This window comes from Melanostigma gelatinosum (genome assembly GCF_949748355.1).
Source record: "Melanostigma gelatinosum genome assembly, chromosome: 19".
Taxonomy (NCBI): Eukaryota; Metazoa; Chordata; class Actinopteri; order Perciformes; family Zoarcidae; genus Melanostigma; species Melanostigma gelatinosum.
Genome location: NC_136652.1, coordinates 22,538,372 through 22,551,509, shown reverse-complemented (window position 1 = coordinate 22,551,509; position 13,138 = coordinate 22,538,372). Strand labels below are relative to the sequence as shown.

At 43.1% G+C, this 13,138-nt stretch overlaps 1 protein-coding gene across 1 annotated transcript; it reads right to left on the bottom strand.

Moving 5' to 3' along the window:
- Positions 1–267: 267 nt before the first annotated feature.
- LOC306793378 (serine/threonine-protein kinase PAK 6-like) lies at positions 268–12,727 on the bottom strand. Its single transcript, XM_079290988.1, has 9 exons — positions 12,627–12,727; positions 7,066–7,287; positions 3,844–4,458; positions 2,996–3,409; positions 2,567–2,700; positions 2,256–2,382; positions 1,761–1,886; positions 1,544–1,678; positions 268–931 (listed from the first exon to the last, which is right to left on the bottom strand). The coding sequence occupies exons 2-9, from the start codon at positions 7,267–7,269 to the stop codon at positions 764–766; spliced, it is 1,923 nt and encodes a 640-aa protein (XP_079147114.1). The 5' UTR covers positions 7,270–7,287; positions 12,627–12,727; the 3' UTR covers positions 268–763.
- Between the last annotated feature and the right edge of the window lie 411 nt (positions 12,728–13,138).

Sequence of the window (13,138 nt, the reverse complement as noted above, 5' to 3'; positions counted from 1 at the left end):
TTATATAATAGATATATATATATATATTATGTATTATATGTAACCCTAACCCCCCCACACACACACACTGAACAGATTGGAAAACAGTTTGAATCACTTTTGATTTGATTACTAATATTTGTGTTAAATTCAACGAGACGTGATTGATAAAACGGTTTTAGTTTTGATCTCCAGGTGATCTCCAGGTGATCTCTTGTTCAGAGGAATGTTTTCTTAAAGTGAAGGTAGAAGTTTGATTTATTCTCTTTGGAAAGAAAAGTCAACACATTTTAAAATATCAGTAGTTTTATTTACATCTGTATTTATTTACATCTTCTCAGGTGAGTCCTACATGTGTCCCACGTGTGTCTCAGGTGAGTCCCACGTGTGTCTCAGGTGAGTCCTACATGTGTCTCAGGTGTCCTCAGGTGTTCTCAGGTGAGTCCCACGTGTGTCTCAGGTGTTCTCAGGTGAGTCCCACGTGTGTCTCAGGTGAGTCCCACGTGTGTCTCAGGTGAGTCCTACATGTGTCTCAGGTGTCCTCAGGTGTTCTCAGGTGAGTCCCATGTGTGTCTCAGGTGAGTCCTACATGTGTCTCAGGTGTCCTCAGGTGTTCTCAGGTGAGTCCTATATGTGTCTCAGGTGAGTCCCACGTGTGTCTCAGGTGAGTCCTACATGTGTCTCAGGTGTCCTCAGGTGTTCTCAGGTGAGTCCTACATGTGTCTCAGGTGAGTCCTACATGTGTCTCAGGTGTCCTCAGGTGTGTCTCAGGTGAGTCAGGTGCTCAGCAGAGGGACATGCGTTTGCGGTGCTGCTCCACCAGCGGCACCAGGCAGCGCGGTGATCCGGCCTGCAGGAGGAACGGATGCTCCAGCAGGTCTGAGGCCACAGAGCGCTGCTGCGTGTCCCGAGTCAGCATTCTACCCAGGAAGTCCTTCAGCACCGGAGACACCTGAGACACAGGAAGTGATATCATCAACTACCGGCTCACTGGTTAGCCACTTAGCATTTCTGAGCCAATGTTCACTAATTGTTGTACACAGTCCATGTACTTTAGAACACAGTCGGAGTACTTTAGTTTACAGTCTGAGTACTTTAGTAAACAGTACGTGTACTTTAGTACACAGTCCAAGTACTTTAGTTTACAGTCTGAGTAAATTTGTTTACAGTCTGAGTACTTTAGTGTGCAGTCTGAGTACTTAGTACACAGTCCATGTACTTTAGTATTTAGTCTGTGTACTTTAGTTTACAGTCTGAGTACATTTGTTTAGTCTGAGTACTTTAGTACACAGTCCATGTACTTTCGTACTCAATCCAAGTACTTTAGTACTCAGTCTGTGTACTTAAGTTTACAATCTGAGTACTTTAGTAAACAGTCCGTGTACTTTAATACACAGTTCATGTACTTGTACTTTACTACTCTCTGAATCCTTCTTCCACTGCTGTTTCTGACCCAATGTTCACTAATTGTTAACGATGTTAAAGTTAAGGTGGTCCTCACAATGCACGTTGTGTTCTTGTGTCCTCCCTTTGTATGGAAGATGTGTGTTTGTGTATGTCTGACCCTGTGGACGTTCTTCACGCTCGGTGCCGCCTCGTCTCTCAGCTTCTTCATGGCGTTGATCGGCGTGTCGCTGAAATACGGCGGCTCTCCGTCCACCATCTCCACCACCATGATGCCCAGAGACCAGATGTCCACCTGTGGGGAACAGGAAGCTGTCAGAGTTCACCTGCACACACACAGGTGCTTCAGACCAGGTGCTCTACAGGTGGACGTCTACCTCGGTCCCGTACGGGGTCTTAGAGATCACTTCAGGAGCCATCCAGTACGGGGTCCCCACCAGAGACTTCCTCCTCGGGACCTCTTTACTGATCTGAGCACAGAAACCAAAGTCTGATAGTTTGATCTGTGGAAGAGGAAGAAGAGGAGGAGGAGGAAGGGGAAGAAGAGGAAGCATCAGAATCAGAATAATTGGGTGTTTGTTGTATTTGTTGTTGTTGTCGTTGATCACTTTCAGCTAGTTGTTGAGTCTGTTTCTGGACTAATCTGTGAGTTGTATTGTGGCGTTCATGTTAAGCTACATGCTAAGCTACATGCTAAGCTACCCAAACAAGCTGTGAATCATGTGTCAACAGGAAGTGATGAAAAGGGCTCATTAGTAAAATATTGAAATATACACAATTATATTGAAAATATGTTTTATTCACTAAATCTCTCTATATAACTATTCATATATTTATACATATATATAAACATGTGTGTGTGTGTGTGTTACCCTCCCGTCCACACTCAGCAGGATAGAATCACTCTTGATGTCTCTGTGAACGACTCCTTGAGAGTGAAGATAAGTTAAAGCCTGAAGGACGCTTTCACACACGGTGGCTGTTTGTTCCTCGTTCAACCTGAGAGAGCAGAGAGTACTTTAGTACACAGTCAGAGTACTTCATACACAGTCAGAGTGCTTTCGTTCCCAGTCAGAGTACTTTATACACAGTCAGAGTACTTTATAACACAGTCAGAGTACGTCAGTGTACTTTAGTACACAGTCTGTGTACTTGTACACCATGTCTCTGACTTCCTGCTCACCTGGTTTCACTGACGATGTGAGTGAGAGCGCCGCCCTGCAGGTACTCCATGATTACCCAGAGTTCCTCCTCCACCAGAGCGCTGCTGAACATCTCCACCACGTTCTGGTGCCGGTAGTCCCTCATGATCACCACCTGAGACACGGGACAGGTGAGGCTGCTGACGATGTATACTTTACATGACGTTACTTTACATGACGTTACTTTACATGACGTTACTTTACATTACGTTAAGTTACGCTACGTTACGCTACGCTACTTCGCGTCGCGCTACTTCGCGTCGCGCTACTTCGCGTCGCGCTACTTCGCGTCGCGCTACTTTACCTCGTTGAAGAGCAGCTCTCTCCGTTGTTACTTTACGTGACTTGACTTAATTTAACGTTACTCTACATTACTTTACGTTACTTTATGTTACGTTACTTTACTCTACCTCGTTGAAGAGCAGCTCTCTCCGTTGCTGCTTCCTCAGGTCCATCATCTTCACGGCCACCTGTCTCCCGCTGTGTTTCTCTCTAGCGATGCAGACCACACCTGTGGAACCCTCGCCGATCTTCACAAAGTTCTCCAGAGTCTTCCTCGGGTCCCCCGGGTCGACCACCATCTGCAGCGCCGCCTTGAACTGCTCGTGAGTCACCTTCACACCTGCGTCAGGTGACGTCTGCTGGGGGGAGGGGTGGGGGGAGGGGGAGGGGCAGAGCTGGCTGAGGGGGGTTTGTGTTTTTGGAGGAAGTCCGATGCTGAAGCTGGAGGAGGGGCGGAGCGAGCGCTGAGGTCGACCTGTGATGAGGGGGCTGCTGGTGCTGTTGGGGGGGGGCAGCAGGAGCGGGGAGGGGGGGGAAGTGAGCTGGGGGAGAAGAACACCTTTAGGCTAGCAGTTTACCTCTGTTTACAGTCTTTATGCTAAGCTAAGCTAACCAGCTTGTAGCTTGGTGGATCAATCCCTAAAAAATATATTTATAATATTTAAATGTGCACTAAGAAGTGATTTTCAAAGAAACCTTAACATATACAATATATTATATATATTATAATATTCTGGGTCTGATACATCAGCAGAAATAGGGAAGATAAACGCAGTAACACATCATCTTTTTAATATTTTATTTAGTTGTGTTTTATTGTATTTTACTTAACTTTACGTGACTTTAGAAGAAGAAAGAAAGAAACATTCCTTTTACGTTACTAACCAGCTGTTTGTAGCTTGATGAAACAATAGAATCTCAGAAAACTTTATTTATAATATTTAAACGTGCATAAAGACGAGGACGGACGTGTTACCTTGAGGTCATAGGAGGAGTGAGGCCTTCTGGGAGTTTCTCTGGAGGACAGTAGGTCCGGCAGGTGACTGAGCGGCGGTCTCGGTCTCAGGTGAGCTCTGCTGGTCTCCACAGTCTGCAGGTGGTTGTAACAGGAAGCCGGTCCCTGCCTTAGCCCCGCCCCCTCACTACGGGCGTACTGTCCACCCGTTGATCCCCCCGCACCGCTCCTCTGAGGCGTCGCACCTGTCGAACCCGTCACAGGTGTGGGGGGTGTGGGGGGCGTGGCCTCGGACAGAGCCCGCAGCTCACAGGTGGACTTGGGTCTCTGCAGAGCTCCGTTCAGTTTTGGGCTGCCTCTCTCGCTGCGCACCTGTCGGATCCGGTCCTGCCAGTAGGTGGAGCTCCGCTCGCCCGTCTTCCCGTCATCGTGACCATCGAGCCGCTCGTACTGGTACGACTCCTCGTCCACCAGTTCTCCCAGTTCTCCCAGTCGGCCCAGAGACCGGGCACGTTTACGTGCCGACGGGCTGCTGCGGCGCAGAGAGTTTGAACCGGTGACGGACAGACGGCTCATCTCAGAGATCACCTGGGAGATGTAGTCACCATGACCGATGAAACTCCCACGGACGATCGTCTGCAGACAGACACAAATATTATGTTGTTATATATTCTATGGTTCAACGATCAATACAGGAAGAGCTCCACGTGTTAAAGCTGCATTCTCTCTAGTGTCCACCAGGGGGAGACTCCTCTGGTTGTATAGAAGTCTATGAGACTTGATTTATTACCTCAGTAATACATTTCTGTTTCAGGACTACTTCATCATGACCTTTGACCCTCTCCCTAATAGATCTGCAGTTCAAAGGATTGTGGGTCAGAACAGCAGAAAGAGAGCGGGTGTAGTACTTCTGGAACACGGTGAGTCTGTTAAACAGGGGGTCAGAACCTTCCCTCTACTTTGTGACGTCGTAATGTTTTCAGCAGCAGATGGAGACAAAGACTTGAACATCTAAATCCAGACTCTGATTCACAACCAATAGGAAAGCTGTCTTGTTGACCTCTGATGAGGTCACGCTCTGCGGTCCAATCAGCAGCCGAGAGACAGAAGAATGCAGCTCTGTGAGGTAATTACTGCACTAACTACCTTTAATGACTTCTATTGTCATCTTGGTGACCCAGAAAGAGAAGCTCTGTGCTGAGTTCAGGAACCACTGAGGTAAATCGTAAACATGAATACAATCATCTTTGAACCATATGAGAGGTTTTAATTCGATGAATAAACATAAATCATTTTACAGTGTAAAAATCAAATAGCTCTGTCATGGAGACGACAATGATGATGTCAAATATTATATTATAGAATATATAATACAATACATTTACTGATATCTATTTATATTTACTGATATTTATATTTACTGATCAGGTGACATCGTTGTGAGATTTAAGTGAAGAAAACTAAGAGTTGTTTTAGTGATTAAACTTCATGGACGAATAAAGAGAACTTCATTCTAACGTTTCTTCTTCATGCTAACGTTACTCCTTCATGCTAATGTTTCTTCTTTATTTTAAAGTTTCTCCTTCATGCTAACGTTTCTTCTTCATGCTAACATTTCTTCTTCATGGTAACGTTTCTCCTTCATGCTAACGTTTCTTCTTCATGCTAACATTTCTTCTTCATGCTAACGTTTCTCCTTCATGCTAACGTTTCTTCTTCATGCTAATGTTTCTTCTTCATGCTAACGTTTCTTCTTCATGCTAACGATTATTCTTCATGCTGACGTTTCTTCTTCATGCTGACGTTTCTTCTTCATGCTAACGTTTCTTCTTCATGCTGACGTTTCTTCTTCATGCTAACGATTCTTCTTCATGCTAATGTTTCTCCTTCATGCTAACGATTCTTCTTCATGCTAACGATTCTTCTTCATGCTAACGTTTCTCCTTCATGCCAACGTTTCTCCTTCATGCTAATGATTCTTCTTCATGCTAACGTTTCTCCTTCATGCTAACGTTTCTTCTTCATGCTAACGTTTCTTCTTCATGCTAACGATTCTTCTTCATGCTGATGATTCTTCTTCATGCTAACGTTTCTCCTTCATGCTAACGTTTCTTCTTCATGCTAACGATTCTTCTTCATGCTAACGATTCTTCTTCATGCAAACGTTTCTTCTTCATGCTCACGATTCTTCTTCATGCTAATGTTTCTCCTTCATGCTAACGTTTCTTCTTCATGCTAACTGTGACGAAGGACGACCTCAGACGGGTTTCGGAGAAGCAGCGGAGCAGGAACCGCACTACGCCCGTTGTGGAAGAGGACGGTAGTCAGCTGCTCGCGGACTAATATTAACGGCGTGAAGGAAGTGAAAAGGCTTGAACGAGCTAGGCGGCGCGAAATGACGGCTGTGTCTGTAAATAGATTAGTTTATGTTGCTGTTCGGAGTTTGACTCTCAAGACTGTGTGCGTGCAAACAACCAGTAAGTAGATGTAAAGTTTGGTGTTAGTCTAATGTAGATATAAATGTTATATTGTGTCATTTGCACGGCAAGCTATTCTGATAGTTAGTAGCTCGTTCCTTGTTTGCTAATTGGTGGCTGTAGGAGTCCCGGACCTGTTTATCACGGCCTGTATTCTGTCCCTGTATGTCCTAATTAGAAACCAATGTTGTATAGAGGTATTTACTAATTATTATTTCATGTATGTCTGTTTCAGAACCACACACAATTGCTTGTTTGACTATTGTCAGTAAACCTCTCAAAGGGAACATCTTGTCTGGAGTGCATTCTGATCGATGCCCCCTGGTGGCCACAACGTTTAATGAACCACAGTAAAAATATACAGTCCTTTCCCAGTCAATACAACACTAACGTTTCTTCTTCATGCTGACTCTTTTTATGCTAGTATTGCTTTTTTATGCTAACATTATGTTTACATTCTTTATGTTAATGTTACTTTTGTGAGTTAATTTCTCACCACCTGCAGAGCTAACTTTGTATAGCATGTGTTAGCATTAGTACTGCTACTAGCTGCTGTTTCTTGTTAGCAGAGTCTTTGTGTAGCTATTTTACAATAAATACTGTTACTGTCATATATGAGCTGTTGTGATATTGTGAAGGGAAACTTTCTCTCGACGAGAAGATGAAATCAATCAATGCAATCGTGTTATTGACCAGACTTAGTGATGTCGCTGTGTATCCAGGTGCAATAATAATGATAATAATAATGGTGTTGTTATTATCTCACCTTCCGGAGCTGGATCTCAGTGATCCTGGAGGGGTCCACCAGGGGGCGTGGCCTCCTCAGCGTGTCGATGACGCTCTGCCACTGCGGCGGCAGGCCGACGTAGCGTCCGGTGGAAACGTCGAACGACGTGTGGACGCGATGCTGGAAGTCCTGAGGACCCGAGATCTTCGGCCGCCGCTTCTTCTTCTTCCTGCGCTGGAACATGACCACGACAATGCAGACCTGAGGGAGACAACAGGAAGCAACTTGCTCAGAGTGGTTTACCTGAGGACAGTCACATGACCTCCTCCTGTCACACACAAACCAACCAAACAGCCCAGGTGAGAACTCACCTGTCTGCATCATCAACACTCATTTAAATATCAGCTGCAGGCCCAAATACTCAGGTATTAAACCATGAATAATAAATACATAAATACAGCATAAAAACACAAAAAAAATAATAAATGTATCAATAAATTATCAAATAAATAAATGTACAAATAATTACAGTATTAAATGCTAACATAAATATTTCTAAATAAATAAATACAGATATAAATAAATAAACAAATATACCAATAAATAATAGAAACATGAAAATCATTAAATAAATACAGAAATAAAAGTTCATGATAAAATGTAAATAAATAAATTAAGGTTTAGGACCTCTGATCTCATTAATATACACAAAACTACAGAAATAAATAAATGTCGGTGAACAAAAATGAAGAAAAAGATTTAAAGTGACTATTTATTTATGTTGTGTTTAATTATTATAACCGTTAATTATTCATTTATGTATTGGTTATAGAGTAATGTTTCCTCCATAGAGTGACTCTATTTATATGTCGATATAAAGAGGATTCAATGAAACCTCTGTTGACCACTAGAGGGCAGAATGACTCCAGAACACAACGCACTTTAGATTAAAACATTCTTATTGATGGAATACAGATTTAATCTGCACATTAGTTTATTTAATCTGAATGTAGAAGAATTATGTGACGAGAGGTTCTGCTTGTTCAGCATTTATTTTAGGAAGAATGTAGACTTTCTATTTACAAGTTTTATTGATGTTAACATGTTAACAGCTGAAGGGATCAAAGTCTTAATGAATTAATAAATGAATAAACACCAGACTGAATATTATATATATATATATATATATATATATATTATAACAGATGCAATAAATATATGTTTAAATATAAATATAACATTTTTAAAATTGATCTCAATCAACTTTAAATCAATGAAAATTTAGCAAAAAGTAAATATTGTTAAGTTTGTGTTGTTTCTCTAAGTTGATGATCCACTGAGCTCTGACCCTCCTCTCACCTGTCTGTCAGCCTCTCCTCCTCAGGTGGACCACATGAAGTCCAGTTGAGTCCAGATCAGTTTGGACTGAAGACGAAGACGAAGAGAGACTCCTTGTCTTCGTATTCATCCCCCCCCCCCCTCCACCCCCCCTCCCTCTCTCTCTCTGTGTTTGTTAACTGGGAGGTGGAGGATGTAGAAGATCTGATCCGGTCAGTCAGAGGAGAGTCAGCTGATATAACAGCTGTTCACTACCTGTTCAGGTACTCTGCTTTATGGTCGATTAGAGACCTGTCAATCAGCGTGTAGCCCCGCCCTAAAGCATCCCCTGCTTTATGGTCTGTGTGACTCTAAATGGACCATAATGTACTAAATGAACATCATGCTGTATTGAAGAAGACTTGAAACTAGAGATTGAGACATAAACTCATGTTTACAATGTTTACTGAGGTAATAAATCAAGAGAGAAGTAGAGTCATTTTCTCATAGACTTCTATACAACCAGCTGTATGAACTATACAGTAATACACACTATAGGACAGCTGACACACACACACACTTACACTTACACACACACACACACACACACACACACACACACACATACACACACACACACACACATACATACATACATACATACACACACACACACACACACACACACATACACACACACACACACATACATACATACATACATACACACACACACACACACACACACACACACACACACACACATACACACACACATACATACATACACACACATACACTTACACACGCACACACACACACACACACATACACACACACACACACACACACACACACATACACACACACAGACACACACACACATACACACACACAGACACACACAAGTTAATAAAGATTGATCATTTTCAGATATTGATTGATTGTATGATAGTAACTTGGACAGCAAATACTTTAATACACTCATACTTTTTAATATACTTTCATGACTTACTATGTTACTTTGGTTTTTATTTCACGTCCAACTGTTGTGCGTGTGCGCGTGCGTGTGTGTGTGTGTGTGTGTGTGTCATCAGGGTGTGACTGACATACCAGAGGAATCTAACTCTACATGACCAGACAGCTCCTCAGTGTGACTGAAACTCAACAGACTCACAGACTGCTGACAGCAGAGGAAACTATCATACTTTACAGTTCTCTATGGAACATGTATTAATATCTGATCAACAACTATCATCCACACAAAGATCTAGGAGTGAAGTCAAGCTGTGTGACGATATCAGAGCTCGGCCACGTGACCTCTAGGTCAGGGTTCTTAACCTTTTTGACCTCGGGGCCCAACTTTTCAAGTCCAAAGTGTCCCGGGGCCCGTTCAGATATTAACACTATTAGTTGAACTCATTGATCTCACTAACGTGTCTGTAGCTTCTGAACCACTCTGACTATATGCATCAAAAGTGTCAGACAACCTGTAGGTCATACAGAAACAGAGCAGTGGGCCTTTGGATCAGTACAAATTTAAGATTTTTGTCCGCGTAAAATAAATAAGTATCTTTCAGCATGAATAACTGCCGGTGGCTGTATCTGTACAGGTAAAGGACAGTATAGGGCTGTAACTACACTATCAGTGAACAACTGCCTCAAATTTGAAGAAGATTGGACAAAGTATGACCATTCTACAAAGACAAAGACAAAGTATGACCATTCTACAAAGACAAAGTATGACCATTCTACAAAGACAAAGTATGACCATTCTACAAAGACAAAGACAAAGTATGACCATTCTACAAAGACAAAGTATGACCATTCTACAAAGACAAAGACAAAGTATGACCATTCTACAAAGACAAAGTATGACCATTCTACAAAGACAAAGTATGACCATTCTACAAAGACAAAGACAAAGTATGACCATTCTACAAAGACAAAGTATGACCATTCTACAAAGACAAAGACAAAGTATGACCATTCTACAAAGACAAAGACAAAGTATGACCATTCTACAAAGACAAAGTATGACCATTCTACAAAGACAAAGACAAAGTATGACCATTCTACAAAGACAAAGACAAAGTATGACCATTCTACAAAGACAAAGTATGACCATTCTACAGAGTTTCTCCATGAAGAGATCCAGGCGGAGCTCTAAAAGGACATTTGGAGACCCAAATGGACACATGGTAACCACATGATATTCTGACACACTAAAGGTGTTTCTCCCTTTATATTTTGATATTATATTATTTCCCTTTTATTATTAGCCTTTGCAAATTGCAAAAACTACGTATATATGGTGGAAGACATGGTGTGTGAGTAGCGGACTTGCTGTGCTTAATGGCTGCGACCGAGCGCACGAACGAGAATGAGAATAGCTCAGTTACGCAAACGTTGGTTGACGGCTTATGGAAGAGGAGCATAAGGTTTGTACTATAAGTACTAGCGTTTTCTGAAGGCAGTAGCTCCATGCTAACATCCGCTAGCACGTTGTCGGGTCTGTAATGTGTCTTTTTCCGTCGAAATGCTGCAAGATACGACTTGCAGCGGTTATGGCGACTTTGGACAGTGTGTGTGTGGGCTCCTTTTGTGGAGGAACCATAAGAAATGAAAGAAAATCGATGATTTCTTTGCAAAGATGAGGATTTTGGGCATGCTGGGATACCAAACACGGACATGTTTTGTGACGTATTTGCGCAAACAAGCCGTAGGAACGGAAGGGGAGGGGATCGAGGATGCCGGTGTTGAACAGGCAAAACCCTTGTTCAATAAATGAGATGATAGAATGTGATGATCACAAAGACATTTATTATCATGTGTATGTAAACCTGCATACACAACAAGAAGCCCAACAGACTTTCCCACGAGCGTTGGATGTTTCGTCGCTACGCGTCGCTTTATTTCTGAAGGCTTCAGAGCTTCGTTTGATAGCATTAGCTCACATTCCACACACTGAGCCCTCGGCTCTGCCTCGTTGCCTCCGTTCACAAAGCCGTACTTAAGAAAGTCAGGGTTCTACTTGCGCACACATTTAGACTTTTGGGGGGTATGGCACCACTGTCGTCTTCATTTTTTCTTTTTAATAACTTATCCATAACTTTCGCTACAGGCTAGCGGCTAGCTGAGTGTCTTCTTCTGCTTATTGCAGCTTGTTAAACAACTGACTGACGCATTACCGCCACCAGGTGGTGGGAAGCTGTATTGTAACTGAGCGTCTCATGGATAACAGTGATATCTCTGGTGTCTTCAATTGATAACCTATGCGGCCCTCGCGGCCCACAGGTGCAAAACTGAAAGTTGTTTGCGGCCCTCTAGGTGGCGCTCGCGGCCCAATCGTGGGTTAAGAATCACTGTGTTAGTGCATGTGACCGTGCATGTGAGCGTGCCTGTTAATGCATGTTCATTCATGTGACCGCGCCTTTTAGTGCATGTTAGTGCACATGAGCGTGCCTTTTAGTGCATGTTAGTGCATGTTAGTGCACGAGTGTGCCTTTTAGTGCATGTTAGTGCACATGAGCGTGCCTTTTAGTGCATGTTACTTCATGTTAGTGCATGTTAGTGCATGCGTGCCTTTGTGTGTAGCCATCAGCTAACAGCTATCCATAAGCTAACAGCTATCCATCAGCTAACAGCTATCCATCAGCTAACAGCTATCCATCAGCTAACAGCTAGCAATAAGCTAACAGCTAGCAATAAGCTAACAGCTATCAATAAGCTAACAGCTAGCCATAAGCTAACAGCTATTCATCAGCTAACAGCTATCCATCAGATAACATAGTATCATAGTGAAGTGTGTTGGTTCCAGATGGTAAACATGGATTTCTGCAGACCGCTGTTTGTTCCTCTTGAACCTTTTTCTGGTTCAACAGAGAACCTTTTTTACACAGAACCATTAGTTATTCAGACTGTTATGGTTCTTCATGGAACCCTCTGACCCTGGTTCCATGGTGAAATCAAAGAAAAGCAAAATAAGTGCTGGTTCTCTGTCGAGTTCTGGTTCCACAGTCTCGTGCCGTAGAGAACCTTTATCTCAACGTTAGGTAACTTCCAGAACTGCTCCGTGTTCCTTAAAGCAGAGAACCAGACTTACTGGGTTCTAACAGAACATTTCTAATGAAAAGCAGAAATCTTTCTTTTTAAGGTTCCTCACAGCTCACTGAGGATCTACGTGGAACCATGACAGTGTGGTCCTGCAGATAACCTTCAGTTTACAGTCAGCTGTGTAGATCCGTCAGTTTAAACTTGTGGGAAGATGCTGACACACTCACCTGGCCGCTAGAGTCCAGGTGAGTCCAGGTGAGTTCGTTGTGGCCGGTTCCTGCTGTTCTCCCCCTCAGACACTCAACTCTCTTTCTCTGTCTCTCCTCTCTCTCTCTCTCTCTCTCTCTCTCTCTCTCTCTCTCTCTCTCTCTCTCTCTCTCTCTCTCTCTCTCTCCCCTCCCCCACCTCCCTGTCTCACCTTGTCTCAGGTATGAAGGAGGAGTTTCATTTTTTTTGCTTCAAATTAACTTTATTGACACGATTGACACGACAGAGAGACAGCCTGTCTGTCTCTCAGAAGGCTCGTTGAAGTTGACCGGGTTTAACTCCATAACTTAATAATCCAGGTCTAACTGTCAGTACCAGGGTTCGTCTCCACTGAACTGCTCTGCTCTCCAGACACCACCTTCTTTTATCGGGACCATCTTGCTGCTGGTCAGCAGGAGGTGGACCGTTTCGGCCAGTCCCACCAGGTCCACCTGGAAGGTAGAGATAAGGGGAGGAGTCAGTGACACCAATC

Bases quoted from the DNA above. Each gene is read 5' to 3' on its own strand.
- LOC306793378 (XM_079290988.1), bottom strand. From the start codon at position 7,269: ATGTTCCAGCGCAGGAAGAAGAAGAAGCGGCGGCCGAAGATCTCGGGT. The intron at 1,679-1,760 runs GTAGACGTCCAC...TGTTCCCCACAG, and splicing joins AGACCCCGTACGGGACCGAG to GTGGACATCTGGTCTCTGGG. The intron at 932-1,543 runs GTCAGACATACA...CCTGTGTCTCAG, and splicing joins GCGTGAAGAACGTCCACAGG to GTGTCTCCGGTGCTGAAGGA.